At 42.4% G+C, this 19,281-nt stretch overlaps 1 protein-coding gene across 2 annotated transcripts in view; it reads left to right on the top strand.

Moving 5' to 3' along the window:
• The first annotated feature begins 1,152 nt into the window (after positions 1 to 1,152).
• LOC125887159 (Golgi apparatus protein 1-like) overlaps positions 1,153 to 19,281 on the top strand; it is a 60,794-nt gene continuing 42,665 nt past the window's right edge. For both annotated transcript variants that reach the window (XM_049573749.1, XM_049573748.1), the window contains exon 1: positions 1,153 to 1,528. In XM_049573749.1, coding sequence (XP_049429706.1) covers positions 1,196 to 1,528 — 333 coding nt within the window. In that variant the 5' untranslated portion in view covers positions 1,153 to 1,195. The remainder of the gene's footprint in view (positions 1,529 to 19,281) is intronic.

The following is a 19,281-nucleotide window of genomic DNA, read 5'->3' as shown; positions in this document are numbered from 1 at the left end:
TGGTTTTACTGGGTAGCAGTTTACCTCTATCACTGTGCATATGTATTTCACTTAGCCGTAATGTTGTAGTCCTAAGACTTCTTTTTTATTTTTCCACCTGTGAAGATATTTGTGACAGTTGTTAAAATGATGAACTGAGCGTTTGTTTTATATTGGAAATCCTAAAACAGCCTCCCCAGGAAACAGGTTGGGAGAGAGTTACTGCCTCAAGAGAAGGAGTTCAAGTATCTCAGGGTCTTGTTCACAGTGAGGGTAGAATGGAGCGTGAGATGGATCGGTGGTTTGGTTCAGCATATGCAGTGATGCAGGCGCTGCGCTGGACCATCGTGTTGAAGAGGGAGCTGAGCTGGAAGGCAAAGCTTTTGATTTCCTGGTTCCCAACCCTCACCTATGGTCATGAGCTCTGGGTAGTGACTGAAAGAAAGAGGCCAAAATGAGTTTCCTCCATGGGGTGTCTGGCCTCAGCCTTAGAGATAGGGGGAGGAGCTCGGACGTCCAGAAGGAGCTCGGAGTAGAGCTGCTGCTCCTTTGCGTTGAAGGGGTCGGGGTTGAGGTGGTTCAACATCTGATCAGGATCCTCCTGGAGGCCTCCTGTTGGAGGTGTTTCTCATCTGGTCTGGGAACACCTCGGGGTCCTCCAGGAGGATCTGGAAGGCGTTGCTGGGGAGAGGGACGTCTGGGGTGCTTTGCTTGGCCTGCTGCCCCTGCGACCCAGCCTTGGATAAGCGAAGGGAAAGGGATGAATGGATGGGATCCTAAAATAAAGGTTTAAAAAATGCTATGGAAAATTTTCAAATGACACTAAACCCTGAAAAAAGAAAGGAAAACGTATTGCCACAAAAGGTCTAAATAATCCAGGTCAAGGCAGTGTGACCTGTGTATCATTCTCCTTTCTGTACAAGCAGAACCTTTTTTTTTCTCCAGTACTTGTTGTCAAAGTTCTGCAGTATAAATATTTGGATATCATGTTTGCACTTTGTAAATGTGTTCATCTGCCATTGAAATCATAAGGAATGCCGGAAGAAGACGTTTCGATGGTGGTTATGTGATTGGATGAACCCACACGCGCTCATTAATTATTCATGAGCTGTCCAGTGCCATCCTAAAAAGAAAAAAAGCGTCTGCAACTTTACTCCTAGTGCCCATATTTCCCACAGCTCCTGAATGCAGCAGCAGGCTGACTGGCTCTGTGAAGATGGCGGACTGTATACGTGTTCCTCTGCTCCTGCTTCTGATGTGCATCTTGTCGTCTTTGCATCCAATTCAAGGAGAAAACAACGTTATTGCCAAACTTGCAGGTAATGTCGATAACCCACAGAATCTCGCCGGAGGTCCGGGGCCGGCTGCGGGGAACCCGGGAGCCGCTGAGAGGAACCTGGGCGCTGGGGCCTCGCTGCCTCGGAGGCGCTCTACCGGCTGGAAGTTGTCTGAGGAGGGGGTGTGCAGGGAGGACCTGACCCGGCTTTGCCCCAAACATTCCTGGAACAACAACCTGGCGGTGCTGGAGTGTCTCCAGGACAAGAAAGAGGTACATCAGCGGGACAGGGTGCTGGGGTTTCAGGGAAAGAAGCAGGGTGTGCCTGCTGAACCAGCGAGCTAACGTTAGCTGCCACCGTTAGCCAGCCGCTAGCCCCGTATTGAGAGAACGTCACGCTAAACGCCGGTCAAAAAAAACGCAATTTATAACCTATGATATAATCCTCAGTGTGTCACACACTGTAGAACAAACTAAAAGACAAATTCAGAGTCCTCGTGGTCCACTCTTCAGTTCGGCATGATGCAATACTCCGAGTGTTCCTCACCGTTTTTACAATTTTCAAGTTTGTGAATCGTGTTGCCTCATATTTCTTGTCTTTAACGTCTCTGCTAACAGCTTCGGATTGGGACAGCGTAGTGTAGATAAATGGAAAAATAACCGCATGGCACTGAAATAAATAGTGCTGTGCGGATCACATCTGAGTCGAACTCACTTGAAGACAAAGTTGTTACACATTATCTGCAAATGTGTCTCAGTTTGTTGTCAGTGACTTGACAGAGAGCTGCACCACTATAAACTAGCAGATTATCAAGGCAGTTCGGAGTGAAGGCACAAGACGACGTGCATCTGGACTAGCTAGCGGCTAACTAAACTGTTATTGGCCACAAAATTGGCGTTAACAGTTCAGAACCACAAATCACGATTAAAAGTATTAAACAGCACGGTAACCTGGTCACCTTTAAAACCATTTTAGCTAACCTCAAAGCAGCTAACCATCAGCTAACGTTCATCTGCTAGCAGTTGTAGCCTCAGCGAGATGTTAGCTCAGATAACCGTCACCGAGCCTTTCGCTGGTTGATTTCTGGCTTTGTGTATTACCGGTAATTACAACGTTTTGTATAATGATAGCCTGTAACGTTGCACAGCAGCCGGCTCTAATGTCTGTGTGACAACTGAGTGAACTGGTTATTGACGGGGTGTGTGTGTGTGTGTGTGTGTGTGTGTGTGTGTGTGTGTGTGTGTGGGTTTAACCTGGGTTAAGTTGCTCTGAGACGTTATACATCGAGTTGGGACCGCATAATGTGGATGAGCAGAAAAACAAGTGGATAACACTGGAATAAATGTTGCTTAGTGGAATACTTCTCAGCCGAATTTACCACAAGACACAGCTGTGACAAATAAGCTTTAAGTCTTGCTCAGTTTGTGGTCAGTGACTTGACAGTGAGCTGCAACACAGTAAATTAGCAGATTATTAACGCAGTTTGGAGTTAAAGTGGCTAACGTTAAGTGAGGCAGACACTTTAACAGTTTATATCCATTTTGTCTGCTGCAGGGACTCTCGTTTTTCCCCTGGGAAAAGGTTGTCAGTGGCCTCCCCCTGCAGCCCGGGGCAGCACCACGATTAGTAGTTACTGTGGTTTTTGGGGGCAGTGAGTTCTGTCCTGACATGTTTAGGCAACATTACCAGAAGATGATCAGAAAAGATAAAACTCTCCTTCTGCTTGTGGTGCTAGTGCCAGTGAAATGCGTTTTGTATCTTCATGTGATGGCTATTTTCAGCAAGGAACATGTTGTGTTTGTTTAACTCTTAAACAATACTTTATTTTTCTGTGAAACTTATTTATTTGTTGCAGAACAAACAAGGATTTCACCAGACATTTAGGGGAGAGTGGGGTTGGTTGACACACAGCTAAAAGTCACAGGAACTTAAATGTAACATCAAAATGTTTGCTTTCTCCACCTGCACTCATCTACTTTGTTAAATGTTTATTAGTTTACATCTGAAAATCACTGACATAACTGTGTAGAGGTATCAAAAATGTTTTCTTCTAGTCAGACATGAGAATCTACATTTTGATATGCGATTTGAAAGTGTGATGAGCGTTGGTAGCTGGTTGTCATCGTTTCATCACAGAGTTGGATCAGATGTGAGTGGGGTTGGCTGGCACGCTGATTCTGGGGTTGGTTTGGATATGTGCTAATCAAGTGTAAAATAACTAACTCTCTCTTAAAACCATTTTTAAAGATTAAAAGCAGTGTTTATATTGTTTATTATTATTTTGAATGGTCAGTGGCAAAGTGATTACACATCCCTACAGATATACTGCTGAAAGTGTTGTTTGCTTCTAAAAATGAACAGATACTCTATTAAATGTTCATGTTTTCTGCTTCTCGTTTGAATTAAATGTTAATACAGTTTCTGTCCTTAATTTTTTGTATCTATAGCATTTCAACAGTGCGCCCGCTGATTGGCAAAAATGCACAACGAGATTTTAATCACAAATTACTTAATGTTAGAAAACATTTGTGTACACTGAAACTTATTTATACAGCTGAGACCTTAACCTTTCATTCGCTGCCCATTGGGATATTATAACATAAGTTACGCCAGATAAATATGTCTCATCTCGTCTCGTTGTCCTCTGCTTATCCGGGTCCGGGTTGCGGGGGCAGCAGCCTCAGCAAAGAAGCCCAGACAGTCCTCTCCCCAGCCACCTCCATCAGCTCTTCCGATGGAACCCTGAGGCGTTCCCAGGCCAGCCGGGCGATGTAATCCCTCCAGCGTGTCCTGGGGCGGCCCCGAGGTCTCCTCTCGGTTGGACATGCCCGAAACAGCTCCCAAGGGAGGCATCCTTACCAGATGCCCGAACCACCTCAACAGGAGCCAGATAAATATGTAAAAGAGCTAAAAATTTGTCAGCCAACCCCCATCTCTCCTTCTGTAGGGCGGCAACTTATCCATTAGTAATTTAGTCAATATATTTGTTTCAGAAAGTGAAGGTGATGTCTTCAAATGTCTTGTTCTGTTAGGCCAACAATCCAAAATCTAAAGATATTCTTATTATGATAATATCAAACAGAGAAAAGCAGAAAATCTTCACATTAGAGAAGCTGCAACCGGTAACATTTTTTGATTGATTAAAGGCTGATAAGATTACAAAACTCTCAAAACGGTTTATTAATTTTCTGTCCGTTTACCAAGCATTTAATTGACAAATCATCCCCCCCCCCGTACCCATTTATAAATGAACCAAGCTGCAGAGTGATGGCAGTTTGGTGTTGTTCCCACTCGCTCATGAGTTCACACTCTGATTAGACCTGTTAACTTTCCTCCTTCAGTCAGTAGTTTCCCAGCAGCTATTAGATTTGTTTATCTTGCTCTCAGTCCACAGGTAGTTGTTTGGGAAAGGTGGAGGATTACTCATTATTTACTCACTCAGACTCACAGTGAGAAATCGGCCCCAGGCTCGCCTGTAGTTGAACTTGTGGTATTCAGGGCACCAGATTGCTTTTTTTGACCTCTTAGGCTCATTCAAGTGTGTGATGAGAGATCAACCCAAGATCGTAGCTGTTGGCAGGGTGGCAGCTGACTACTTACTCACTTCTTTAAGCTCATTAGCTGCTTGTCAGCAGCAGAACTGCAGCAGACTGAGAGATCTCTCTACGCTGCAACAGGAGCTTACAGCAGCTAAGACAAGCCGCGGTTTGTGCCCTGTTATCTGCTTACTTAAAGTCACAAGACAGCGTCTCCTCCGGTCGTAAAAGTCTCCAGGAAATACTCTTACAGCCGGTAGCTGCTGGAGAAAGGCTAAGAAATAAGGAATCACTGTGCAACATGTGAAAGTCAGTAAAAACATAAAGTCTGAACGATGTGACATTTAAAAAATGACTACTGAAGCCTTCAAACAGGCCACCAAGACACCATGATTGTAGTTTTCTGTAGTCTTGTAGCTGCGCCTTGTGGTGAGAATCGCCTGCAAATACTCAGCACTCAAAACAAAATATGACGTATACAGAATATTCTGGAGAGAAAGTATGAGTGAGTCCCTCCCTGTCTCTCTGAAGAAAGAGTCAGTGGTTGGTAATGCAAAGCAGCTTAATCATGAAAGTAATCAGCAACAGTGTTTGGTGTTTATTAAGCTAAAATACCAAATGTTCTCTGGTTCCAGTGTCTCAAATGTGACACAAATGTGCTGCCTCCCTCTAGCCGTCAAACACAGAGATGGCGCTATAGGGCCACTATAACTCGTTTCTTTATGCGGCCTCTACATTTTTACACAGAACAAACAACGGCAGCATCATGCTGCTCCAGTGTGTGGTTCTAAACAGCATGGCGGCATTGCGAAAGCAAAAGTGGCACGATGGGCGTGACATGTAACACAACAGCGCTGGCCTTTTGTATGACATTTTATGAACAATAACAATGGCATAACATGGCAGTAACAAGTGTTTATGGTCCTGCTGTTGACTGTTATATGGTGACTGATCTTGTCCTCTGCTTGGATGGTTAGGAGCTCCTGGACCTCATTGTTTTCGGCGGCTGTTTGTCTTTTCTGAGTTAGCCGCTAACTGCTAGTAGCTACTTTTTAAATCTCCCGCCATGAGTTGCATGCATAACACACCATCATACACCGTCAAAATGTCACGTCTGTGATGCCCATGATCCCGTCTTGCCAGCTTTCAATTTGTTTGGGTGCTGTTACCAGCTCCAGCGCTGCCTCAAAGGCGAGGCAACCCAGTCCCCACATTCTGTGACTTTACCTTAATACAGAGCAGCGAGGCGGCATAAAGCTGCGACACTCCTGCCTAGACGGGGCTCCTATTTTATATTACTGTAAATTTTATAGCTTTGAATTTTGGACTGTTTTGTTTGGACATAATTAGCATCTGAAGTGGAGCTGAGATGATCTGCTGATGAACAGATTAGTCAATGGACAGAAAATTAAAATTGCAGTTCTTTTAATTATAATTGTTTCAGTCATTTTTAAGGAATATGAACAAACATTTGCAGCTTCTCAAATGTTACAGTCAACCCTTTTGGTTGGAAAACAATAGGAATACGTTACCTTGGCTCCTCAGGCATATTTTACTGTCCTCTGACATTCTGTAGAAAAACAGTTAATTCACTTATTGATAAATCAATTGTCAGATCGCTCAGTAATAAAAACAGTCATTAGTTGCAGCTCTAATTGGAAGATGTCATCCTGGGCTGTGGGGAATTGTGATGGGAAAAATTCTCTGATATTTTACAGACTAATGAATCACCAATAAATCGATAATGACAGTTACAGTTAATGTCAGCCATAGACAAAGCATGAAATGTCTCATTTGAATGCAAATCAGCTACAAGCAGCAGTTGTGTGCTTTCTGGCATTTTAAGTGAAGAGGTAAAAATAGATAAGTAGAGGAAGTAACAGTCTGTCAACAGAAGTCAGAGGGTAAGGTAGCACGTTGTACGCGGATGTCGCTGTCATCTCAGTACCAGTGTCAGTTTGCTGGCTGATCTGTTCATTTATTAAGACCTTTTAATGCCTTTGTGATTGGTGTGTTGGAGGTTCACGACTGAAATGCACTGGAAATGAACACACTTTCATTCATGTCAGATCTTTGGTTTTTTTTTCCCACAGAGGTTTAAACTTTGAGATAGAGAGGTGTGTTATGGTTCATCGTGGTAGTGATAACTGAGGTGCTTTTTTATTTCCTGGGGGATTAAATCCCGTTGTATGTTGTAACAGGTTTTTGTACAGTAAAGTTTAGGTCTGCATGAATGAGCCGAGTTCTCCCTCCCGTAGGTTGACTGCTTTGGCGTGGCAGAAGGACCATTGGAGCACGCATTCATCCACCTACTGCCACACCAAATTCCATTCTCAATCTTTACACTTTAAGGTGTCTTTAAATATTTCAAAAACCAGAAGCAAATTTCAGGGGTAGAGTTCATGAACAGGGAGAACAGTGAGGGCAAAACAGCATCACAGATCTGTTTGTACCCAAATATTCTCTGGTCTAGCTCAACTTCAAACACAAAAACACTGATTTCTTTAGCACGTTAGCGTGACGTTCACTACCGAGCATCTTTGTCGACTCACGTCACCTGTTAAACCGATTTTGCAGTTCACATAACAGACACTTGACTGTCCTGATGTTATTACATGTGTGTGAACTAACCACAGATACTTACCTTGTTCATAAACTCAGGGTGGCGCTCTGCTGCAGAATTAAAATTGGAGAAACACTAGAATAGATGTTTGCTGTTATTTTTGGCAATAAAAAGAGTTTTTTGTTTTTTGGGCCTGGCATGGGTTCGTGTTGGCCTGGCAGCTTGTGCAATTATAGAGCAAACACTGGAGCAAAAGGAGTAATTTACCATTATCATACTTTATTTTTAGTTTAGAAAATCATCTCAACGTTTTGTAAAACTTTAACCAACCTACGGAATTGTTTGGCAGTCAACATATTTACCCCTTCTCCTGCTTCCTCAGAAGGCAGCTTGATTCAATTTGTGAAATAGTTTTCTTCTATGAAGTGAAACACCTTGACCTCTATTCATTTTCTTGTGAGTTGAGATACAGTATCTCTTTGTTTTTAGATACATTACACAGAAATTAGTATTAAGATCTTGCCTGAAATAAATTCTGAGACACCCAGTGAATGCAGGTTTTTGGGTGCGACGTCTTGATTCTTTACGTCCGCCATGAAAGCTGCTGCTGGGCTGCCACTGTGGAGCTCGTCCATCCGCCCTCTGTGTGAAGGCCCTGAGCTGCCCAGATGGCACTCGTGCTGCTGTTCTCTGGTTAAGGGTGAGATTAAGAGCTGCTTTTAGACTGGGAGCATTTTTGTGTGTCTCCGGGCTGCCCGCTGTCAATCCTGCTGGTGGCTGTGGTTTTGTGTACGTGGTGCAGAGCCTCAGAGTCCAGAGGGAGGAGGCTCTGGAGATTGAAGGTTTCGCTCTGGCCTGTCGGCTGCATGAAGCCTCCACGTGTTCCTGTCTCCCTGTTGTTCCCAGTTTGACAATCGCCAATTAGCACATTAATGCTTGAGGACATTCACTTTGACAAACAGACATGTTGGTTCTCAGCTGCAACACCAGGAATGGATCCTCCAACCCAGGCAGTGTCAGTCTTTCCTGAAGCTTTGGTCCTCACTGTTTGTCTGATAGCCAAGTAGTGTTTTAATCTCACCATGTTTCCCCGTCTGACAGGTGCAAACAGTGTGTTGGATAGGGGTTGAGATCAGAGTTCCTCTGTGCAGGCCAGTAAAGATTTTTTTCCACACCAAACTGCTAAAAACATTTCTTTGTGGAGCTGGCTGTGTGCATAGGGGTATTATCATGTTGAAACAGGAAAGGGACAAACACAGAGTGTTGCCAAATACTTTGAAGAACTCTATTGTCTAAGATATCTCTGCTGGAGCATTAAGATTTCCCCTCATTGGAACCAAGGAGCCCAAATCACGAAAAACAGCTGCATTATTTTTCCATCTTAATTAGCACGCATATGCAGGTTTTTTTTAAATGCCTGCTAAAAATAGGCGATAGACTCCTTTCCCCTCGCCAGGAGTAGACCAGTGTGCCTTTCTGTTTTGTTTTTTTAACTGGTGTGTCACATTTGACGTGTCAGAAAACAGGGTTAGTAAACGGCAAGCTCGCAGGAGGTGTGATGGGCTTTGAAGTCAATCTGACTCTGTGACATGATGTCGCTGGGCCTAAATACACGGTTTCCCATAGGCTTACTTTGTGAAAGACACATCTGTTAATCAGTGGATGAATACTTGGAAGCATCACAACCCCTGCAGAATGACTCCTTTCACTGTCAGAATTTGATCCTCTTGGTATGATAACATTTCGAAAGTCCAGAAGAGTCGCACGATTAAATAATTTTTATCCCCATTCAAGTTAGCCAAGGGCTAAACTGGAAGTTAGCTGACTGGGCCGTAGTAAATCTCAAGTGCTTGCTCTATACGCTCCATGATGTAGAAGATCCCAGGAAGTCAAATGTTTTGGGCTTTATGTCACAGAGCTACATTCAAAGAACAGTGCTGTATCCTGTTCTCTTTACACATCCATGGTAAACAGCAGAAAGCATCATGGAGACCAGAGAAAATGTTACCGTGGTTACCTCTTTTTTATGTATATACAGGGCTCAACAATAAGGATTGCCCAATTGCCCGGGCCAAGTAAAACTCACGGTCAGGCATGTAAACTAACAACTCACTTGGCCGATCGGGCAAGTTGCTAAAAATAGTAAAAGTTAATAACTAATTGATAAAATAAATGTATTTTAAAACGTGCTCTTCAGCTCTGATGCAGCGGTCTCTCTGCCTGAAGTCACAGGCACAGCTGTGTAACAGTGTCCTGCCCACAGCCCCCATTGATATTATTTTGCGCGATGGACGCTTCATATAATAACAGAACAATATACATTTATGGTGTTATGTCATCGTGTCATTTCTGTCTCTACATGGTCACGCGTTAACAGTTCTCTTCTGCTCTCTGTATCGCGCACGGCGGAGTTCCGCCGCACACACAGGTGAGCACACTAGAGCGGCTCGGGCCACAGTTTCCTGACCAAACCTGACCCCGAGCCCGGTGCAGTTTGTCAGCTGACAAAGTTATTGAAATGGACAGTGTGTAAATAACCAACAGACTGTTGTTACGCACAGACAAACACGCCGCTCGCACAGCAGCGCAGCACGGCACTCATGCAGAGCTTGTGTTGCGTTCAGGCGTTGTCACGTAAATAACAACTTCCAACACTTAAAAAGGTCATAACACAAAACAGCAGCATGTCAAGTGACTTTTTACTTTATTATATTCAATAAAATTCTATGTTCCTAAATCTTGAGACACCTCATATGTAAGCTAGACAGACATTTCACCTGCTCATTACTGTGCACACATGTACTGTATGCACTTAGTCCTAAAGAGCCCTTCTGGTGCCAGTAGATACACAGAAACATCCCAGCAGGCTGTGCTTTGCAAGCATACAAAAAAGTTTCAATCAGTCAATCAATTTTATTTATAAAGCCCAATATCACAAATCAAATTTGCCTCACACGCATGTGAAAATTATTTTTCATGCGTGTGCTTCACCTCCGCTGCTACAACTCCATCCTAGGGGAAACACTGCTGTGTGCGTTTTGTGCAACAGGTGGATGTGGTAGTCTACTGGTAGAGTAGAGAGAGAGCTAAGTAGCGTTGAAGTAGAGTAGAGCAGGGCAGAGAGATGGAAGCAAAATATATTAAACCCGGTGTTACAGCAGAACTGGAGAGAGGGATGAAAAATAAATAGAGGTGGGCGTGGCTCAAGTAGGGCGCAAAATTATAGACGGAGAATGATTGACAAATTTTTCACTTTAAGTCCTGACACTGTCATTTTTGTGTAGGAATTAAGCTACAATACATGACATATGTTGTTTTAATTAATAAATACAGTGTGAATAAAGATTACATAACATAAAAATAACTGCAGTCTTTGTTATTTGATAGCCGCTTAAGTTAAACAATTTTTATAGGGCAAGTAAAAACTGACTTCGAGCAAGTTTTTTTCCACTTGCCCGACCGGGAAAGTGGAAAAAAACCTTAGCGTTGAACCCTGATATATTTGTTTTGATTTGATATATTTGTTGCTTATTCAGTCTTCTTTCAAACGTGGTGCAGACCAATCTGGAACGAATTAGAATTTGTGCCGGGTTGTCATTTCATATCTATGAAAAGAGTAAAAAATGTTGTATCCACCAGGTTGTCATATTTCCATCACTGCTGATCAGAGCTGGAGCCAATAAATAACTGAATACTGCAGAGTCATTTGTCAAGAGAATGAATGCCAGTTGTAACCTTTCCTACTGAGACAAACATTGAGTATAGTGTTAATTGAGGGAGGACACAATGTCAAGCTCAGCTCACATCCCAGCTCCACCAGCTGATCTCACACAGCCCAATCAACTGATGGAGCAGCTGATTGATGGAAGGGAGTCAGCTGATAGATCACATGATTCCTCTCTATATAACCAATTGGTGAGGCTCATTTAGGGCGCCCTGTTTAAACTGCTGTGGCCTGCCTACTGTTGCTGCTTTGCAACCTGCCTCTACCCCAGCTCCTCCTTTTCATGTTGTGTCTGACTCTTTAGTGTCATTTCTGTTTGTCATTGATGATGCTCTGTTCTGTTCCTGGGGGGTCTTTGCTGCTGCTCTCCCTGCCTTAGGCTTTTCTCGTTTGCGTGTGGAAGGGCAGAGAGATGTGCTTTCTCCACTTTAGGCTTTCTGCTTAGGCCCTAGGAAAGGTAGAGAGGCCCCAGAACAGAGCCATACCACCAAATATAATACTGCAAATTGATTTTTTTGATTAAAGTGGTCCTGACTGAACCGGGTGGTAGTGGGGGTTTTTGTCCAGTGGAGGCAAAGTACACAAACGTACATGGTCAGAGGTGTCCACATATTTGTGTCAGTTCAGTGTAGCACCACCTGACTACATACAACAACATCTCTACATTTTAATTCATAATAAACACTCCAGAGGCAACCATGTCCATTTTACTACTGTATTTTTAACTTTTCCTTAGATGAAATAATAAATGTACTTTATGAAGTATTTTTTTCAATGTGAGACTGCTGCTGTCACTGAGGTACAGGCTTACCTGTCTGAACAGCTGCAGCATGTCAGAGAAGGCTGTCAGTGAGTGTCAGGACTCAGATGTGTCCTGATGATAAAGCAATAACAGAAACATTTCTCTGGGCACTGAATCCCCACGAGCACGTTGTGGCTTTTATAGGCTTATTGTTGCATTATCCTAAACAAAGACGAGAGCTTTTAGCTTGTTCTGAGACATTAATGTTGGTTTTCTGCCATGAAGAAGAAAAAGAATGTTCCTGGTTGCTAAGCAACATCCTTTTGTGTTCTTCCAGCATCCAGTGTCTGACGGTCCATTCAGGCTTATTGTTGACATTTATCCGAAAGTGTTCATCCAACTGCAGCTCTGCTGCTGCTGCTGCTGCTGTGTGTATTAACAGTAATTTAACAAACACTCAGACACGTCAGTGTCTGTGGCTCATCAGACGCTCTTACATTCATTGATTATTCAGTTGTCAGTACATGTAGTCTAATAATCAAACTGAATCGCCGTCCTGTTTTAATTAATTTTTTCAGTCTGACATTGTGTCAGTGTGTCGGTTTGAATGTTTAAATATAGCCGCGTCTGAAACAGTCCTCCCAATGCACATGGTTTGATTTTATTGTTCTATTTATTTTGTATTTTTAGTTTCATATCTTAAGAGATGCTTTTCAGATTTATAGCCTGCTGTGACCTGTTTCCTTTGAGAAAGTGTTGGTTCAGTGTTTGTGCAGTGCAGTACACAAGTGTTTAAATGTTTTATTTTATTTTTATTTTTGTAATGAAGGCAGGTATCAGTACAAGTAACGGCAATAGTAAGACATGACATACAGAATAAACAGCTGCAGTTGTGACATGAATACACCAGTCAGTCATTATATTAGAACCACTGATAGGTGAAGTGAGTAACACTGATCATCTCATTAGAATCAGGGTTCCCACAGGCAGGAAACCTGGAAAAGTCATGGAATTTCACAATCACATTTTCCAGGGCTGGGAAAATCATGGAATTAATAAAAATCATTGAAAGTTTTGAAAAAGTCATGGAATTTTGTTGCGTGTAATAAAAGTTGTTATAGTAGTCTTTCATGGACGTAACATAACATAACAGTGAATATATTTTCAGAAGGTGTGAACGACGTAGCTCTAATGTGTGTCAGTGCGTGACAACATTTGGTTTACCATCATGTACGTCATCACGTACGTCTCTCCCTCCATGTATGCCCGCTAGCCGAAGTTATTTTTGAACCTGATCAGGCAAGAATTCTTTTTTTATTATTGGATCCTTAAAAAATCATGGAAAAGTTCTGAAGTGTTACCAATGAAAATGTGTGGGAGCCCTGTACAATGCAACATTCTGCTGGGACACCTTGAGTCCTGGGATTCATGTGGATGCCATTAGATGGGCGCCACATGCCCAAACCACCACATTCCATGGATACTCCATGGATTGGGATGTGAGGAATTCAGAGGCCAGGTCGATGCCTTGAGTTCTTTGTCACGTTCCTCGGGCCATTCCTGAGCAGTTTTTATGGTGTGACATGGTGCATTGTCCTGCTGGTGGTGGCATCCACCGAATGCCAGGACCCAAGGTTTTCCAGCAGAGCATTGCATTGTAATAAGATGAGCAAAGTTATTGACTTCACCTGCCAGTGGTTTTAATGTTCGGGCTGATCTGTGTATACACAGTACAGACAGCAGTATAATGCTAACGGTATTTATGACCATATATATAGTACAGTAAGGGTAAGTAAATTCACTTATAGTGAGACTTTGCACCTCGTGAACGCAGCAACAGTCTTTTCTTTAAAGCGATAAAAAGAAGCTACTCATTAAAATGCAGCGTTCCTCGGTCTGGTGTGACCAGTAGATAACAGTAGATAACAGTGTTGCAAGTTAATTTAGCATTTACCATTGTCTCGCTTTAATGTTTTTCACAACATGCTCTTTAAAGAGCTATTTTACGAAAACCTGTACAGCTGCTTTAGTCTCATTCTCACTGGTTGTTGTTAGTGTTCATGGATGTAGCCGGGCAGCTAGCTGAGAAGATAAAAACCCTGTTCCAAATCAAAGCTGGGACTGATTTGATTACTCGTCCAACTGGTGGAACAGCCGTTAATTGGCATCGCTGAACAAATAAGAGGCGCATGCTTCAGTCTGAGATGCATGCAGATGCCTGTTTACCTCCGTTGGCAAAGTTAAATATACTTTATTGAAGTTATGGAGATTATGTGTAGCACAAAGTTCAAAGACCCGCTCCCTTCTGTATGCAGATATAAATGGCTCATTAAGTGATTCTTAATTTAGGTGATTATACACTGAAGAAAACATATTTATTATATTATATTCCATCTCTGCCAGTATATCCCCCTAAATCCTGCACACTGGACATTTAAGACTTAAGGCTTAACTCTCAAACCTAAAGTTCATTTGACTGGTGTTAACAAAGACTGACTTAACAGTTAAAGCCAGGCTCAATGAAGACAAGTTGGCGCGACTCGCCCCAGGAGTGCAGCAGTACTAGTAATTTATTTTTGTACATTAATATATCAGTGCATTTTGTCTTTTATTGGCTTGTGAGAGACTTTAAATGATCCAAACTCCTTTTAAGTCTGTTTCAAACCTGCCTGCCCGCCCACACGGGAGGACACCACTTCCAACTAAACCGGATCTGTTATTTGTTTTGTGTGAATTGCTTTAAATGTCTGTAACATGATCATATATTGTTTGACTTTTGGTCATTGACTGTAACAGCTTTAACAGTCATGCTGAAGCCTGATGAAAGTAAATAAGATTAAAAGATAACAAACCGCAGAGCAGAGCAAACATGAGCCAGACATTAAACACACCCCTGTAGCTGTTAGAGCTGAATGTGGAAGTGTGTTGGAGGAAAAAACCTTCGATTAAAACAAGTTCTCTCATTAAGAAGCTTCATTGTGTGTGTGTGTGTGTGTGTGTGTGTGTGTGTGTGTGTGTCCTGCTCTGAAGATTTCAGCTGGATTTCACAGTTTGATGAGATGTCGGTGTCACAAGCTGTTTCCAGGCTTTTCTGTGTGTGTCCTCAGTGGTGGAAACACACACACACACACACAGACACATCTGTCACACACCTGACCCAAATACTGCCCTATCCAGCTGTTTCGTTGGAAAAGAAAGCACATGTGTTTTGTGGGTGGGGAGTCAAATAAAAGAGTTGTTCTAACTGACCTGAATCAAGAAAAGCAGTTGGTGTTTGGTGATGTTGAATGATCTCATGTCGTCCATGGTTTGTTTTTGATCAGCTGATTGAAATCACAGAACGTTACAGGATGCGGCTGCATCATGTTCTGGCTTTGTGGCAACTGCCTGAGACGATCTGCTGCCTTTCTTGCCTGATGTCCACCGAAGTGTCTCATTTGTGGCTCTTTCTCTGCTCCATAATGTCTATGCACACAGTCTGTTTTTTGCCAGACCAGCTTTTGTCTCTGAAGCATGAACTGTAAATGTATTTAAATGCTAAAACTAAAAGGAGTTAGTCAGTTTGTCGGTCAATAGATGGGAAGTTATCGAAACTGTTTTGATAATATATTAATCCTTCATTTGAGTCCTTTTTTTTTTAGATGCAAAAAAAAAGCAAAATATTCTCTGGTCCAGATTCTCAAATGTGAGGATCTGTTGCGTCGTTGCTATAAAAAAAATCTCCCTATACACAGTTAACTCGCATATCTGCTATAAACAGATGAGTCCAGGACGAGCAAGGATTATAAATTGAAACCCCCAGATAAGGCTGCTCTGATTGAACATCCACTGAGCATAATTGGTCAATATTCATTGTAAATAGTTTGAAAGCAGATCAGAGGACGTAAAACACGAGACAGTTACCCTGCACACCAGCAAAATAGCTTCAAGGGTCTGGTGCTTCATTATGAAACAGAGATACCGATAGCCGATATTTGCAACCGATATATGTCTGCTGTAAAAATCGTAGTCACACACTCACACTTAGACACACACATAAATTCAGAGACTGTAATGGTAAGGGCTAAACAGAAGCAGGCTATTATAACAGCCCTCATAAAAACGGTAACTGAGGAAACTCTATCATGAGTAAAGAAACTCCAGAGGCAGGATAAAGACTCTTTCAAAATAAAAAAAATAACAAAGTTATTAATATGCTAGCTAAATAAAAACAGATTGATAAAAATAAATAAATAGATACACAATAATCATAAATACAACATTTGAAAAATAAAATACGCAATAAGAAATAATAAAATAAAATAAAATAAAGGAGGAAAGCCAGGCTAAAACGGTAGGTCTTGAGTTTGCTTTTAAGATCCTAGAGTGGTACGTGCAGGCAGTGAGAAGCACGCCAGGGACACAACAGCGCAGCTAAGGAAAACAAAACTGTATATCGGCATATTGGTGGAAAAAGTCTTCGATACCGATAACCCTAAAAATTCATAATATCAGCCCCGATAATCGCCACAACACTTCCGCAGAGGCTGCGATACACGCCGCTGTTGTCTAACAGTTTGCATTTAGCTTGATTTAGTTCTGTGTTTTGCACACACGTTAGTCCCCAGTGTAGATATGTTTGTAATTTGTTTTTGCAAAAAGTGTTTGCTCTGTAAGTGCCAAACTGATGGTTTTATTTCCATTGACTGCAATAGTTTGCATGAGGATAGATTTTCAAAATATATAAGAGATAATAAAGATATCCTGTATCCTGTACAATTCACAAATGTCAAAATTAACCAAACCAAACATCAAAGTTGTGTCTTCATTTTCCCAGTCCAGGTGATATGTGAAAATGATGCTTACTTGTTCATAAAAGCATGAAACCTGGTTCACTTGTTAACACCTCAGAACTGTGCAATTGTACCAAATTTTATGCATTTATACAAAAAGTAAGCACATTAGCTCAGATTAGGCACCTGTCACCTGGACTGCTCATGAACACCTGAGATGTATGCAACAAGATTTAGCTGTTTTACATTACTGTTTACCCCAAAACATTTTGATGCACTGTCGGCTCAATTTTTGACATTTAAAAAATGTGGCTAGATTGTTTATAGAGGACAGTCGGAAGATGCTGTGTCGCCAGTTGTGTGTCAGTCGAGCTGAAAATGTGGGAGGAGATAGGTTTAATTAGTTTTACAGTTTTTGAGGAAAACAGAGTGATGGACTTCCTGCAGATCAAAGCATATGAACATTTATTTTCATGCATGGGAAGGCAGATTGCATGGCAGTAATAATAATAATGATAATAACATTGGCATAAACAAGAGGGACTGCCTGGCTCTTAATTATTGCTGTCAATTTTGGGAAGCAGAGCTCATAAAGCGATGATGAAGATGAAGGCTGTATGAATCCAAACGCACAGCTGCTGTTGCTCTGTGCTTCATGACTCAGTAGGTGTTGGAAATGGCCGGCTTCCCTCTGGATTCTCTCCTCTTTCTATCACTTCATGTGTCATTTTCTCTCTCCAACTCTTCCTCTCACCCACTTCCAATTATAGCTCAACCTCATGCCGGTTTTCCCAAGACAAAATGAGGAGAGCTGATTAAGTTTAATTTAGCTGCAGCTATTTAATGAGATGGAGCTTTTTCAGCGAGCTGAGCAGGAGTAAAACAAAGAGCCTTAATGTTCAGCCTGACAAAAGTATGTGACAGGGTGTGTCCGCTGTGTTGGTTTTATTTCCTTCTGTTGTGTTAGATTACATGTCTAGCAGCTGCTCACTGAGACTGACACACATGTAACTTAGATCAATTCAACAGCTCTGCTCTGATCCACCTGAGCAGCTAATATCCTGTTGCCTTATAGCAGCATTTTCCCAGCTGTTATGAGCTCTGTTTGGTCAGAAAGATGCTGGTTTTGTTATCATCAGTATATTTTGGCTTTTAAATCAACGCAGAATTGAACAGATGAGAGGTTTTGGCTCTCTGACACGTGCAGATCTCCTGATGGAGCTGGATAGACGCCTGCATGAGCCACTTTGTTCTCTGCAGCAGTAGTGATGTGATGTTTGGCTGCTCAGTCCAGAGGTGGACTGAGCGTGTGCAGAACTGGGGTTTTCCCTGCAGGGCAGTGGCTGCTCCAAAAAAACACAGAAAATAAAACAAAAGTCCCGTCCTGTTTGATCCAGCGTCAGACAGGTCGGCTCCGTGCACGTTAACCCCCCCAGCAGCTTTATTTTGGTACATTCTGAGCTGACGCTGATATTCACTGTGTTGACTTAACAGACACATAATGCTGCTTTCAGGTGCAAGTCAGAGGCACTGGAATAACAGGTTGAGCCTCCACAAACAGTTTGAGAATTGTAACATAAATACAACATCAGTTTGCTTTTACATGTCAGTAAACCTAGTAGCAGAGTTTTGAGTCGCGGGGTGGATAGTTGATCAGTTGATCCGATCAGAGCTGATTAGATTAATGGATAAGAGGAGCAGCTGCTGCAGAGGAATGTTTAGACCCAGCAAAATGAACAGTTAAATTTCACTTTCCCTGCGGCTGCTGTTCTGCTGCTGCATGTGCTCAGAGTACGCACTGCACTGCAACAGTGTGGATAACCAAACGATGTGTTTGTCCAACAATCAAAAATCAAAATGTGGTGGCAGATGTTTTAATCGTGGCAGGCTGCCACATGTGAAATGAAATCTTGTTGACTAATGAGCTTTCTGGTCGACTAGCATTTGGTCGACTGTTCGGGGGCAGCTCTAATGGAGACAGAGAAGAGTCCTGTTTCAGCTCAGCCCTCCAGTGCTCTCAGCTCTGGTGCTGAACTCTAGAGAAACCAGTTAAAGTGCTCCTGAAGCAGACCAGACTCTGGCACCACTTCTTCTCCTGTGGCCCTGTATGATCCCAGTTCCAGTGTCAGCAGAGTCAGGAAACACTTTGCACTTTGTTAGGATTTTATTACTGAAGTGTGACTGTGTGTAAGTCAGTGAAAATGATAACGTTATGATGCCAGTTAAAGCTCTAACACGTGACAGGTTTTCTGGCTTAAGTGCAGTGTGGGTTAGGGCTGGACTGTGGAGGTTTTTTTTCCATAATCCAAGTTGAGGTGTAATGATGAGAATCCATCAGTTATAATGTTGAGAATTTCTAAAAACAAAACAGTGTCTATGCAGGCAGAAACCACCCGATTGAATATCACAAAGAAACTGTTTCATGTCAAGAGACTCCTCCTAAAATGATCCAATACTTGAATACTAGAATAAAGAACACAACGAGAGGCTGTATCTGAGCTGGTGCTGCTTTTCTGTTCTGGTGGTGGGTGTGTCAGCGGTGTTGGGTCAGTCCGGGTCACATTTCCAGGACCATTTGTTTATTTTCTTTCACCCCGGCTGACCACTGAGTCAGCTCTGCGCAGTTTATAACATCTGTCCGTCCTCCTCGTCAGTGTGAGCAGGCTGAAGCCCCCACCTCCGCCGCCA

Source organism: Epinephelus fuscoguttatus, linkage group LG4 (genome assembly GCF_011397635.1).
Source record: "Epinephelus fuscoguttatus linkage group LG4, E.fuscoguttatus.final_Chr_v1".
NCBI lineage: Eukaryota > Metazoa > Chordata > Actinopteri > Perciformes > Serranidae > Epinephelus > Epinephelus fuscoguttatus.
The sequence above is the reverse complement of the archived record's forward strand: the minus strand, read 5'-3'. Positions and strand labels throughout refer to the sequence as shown.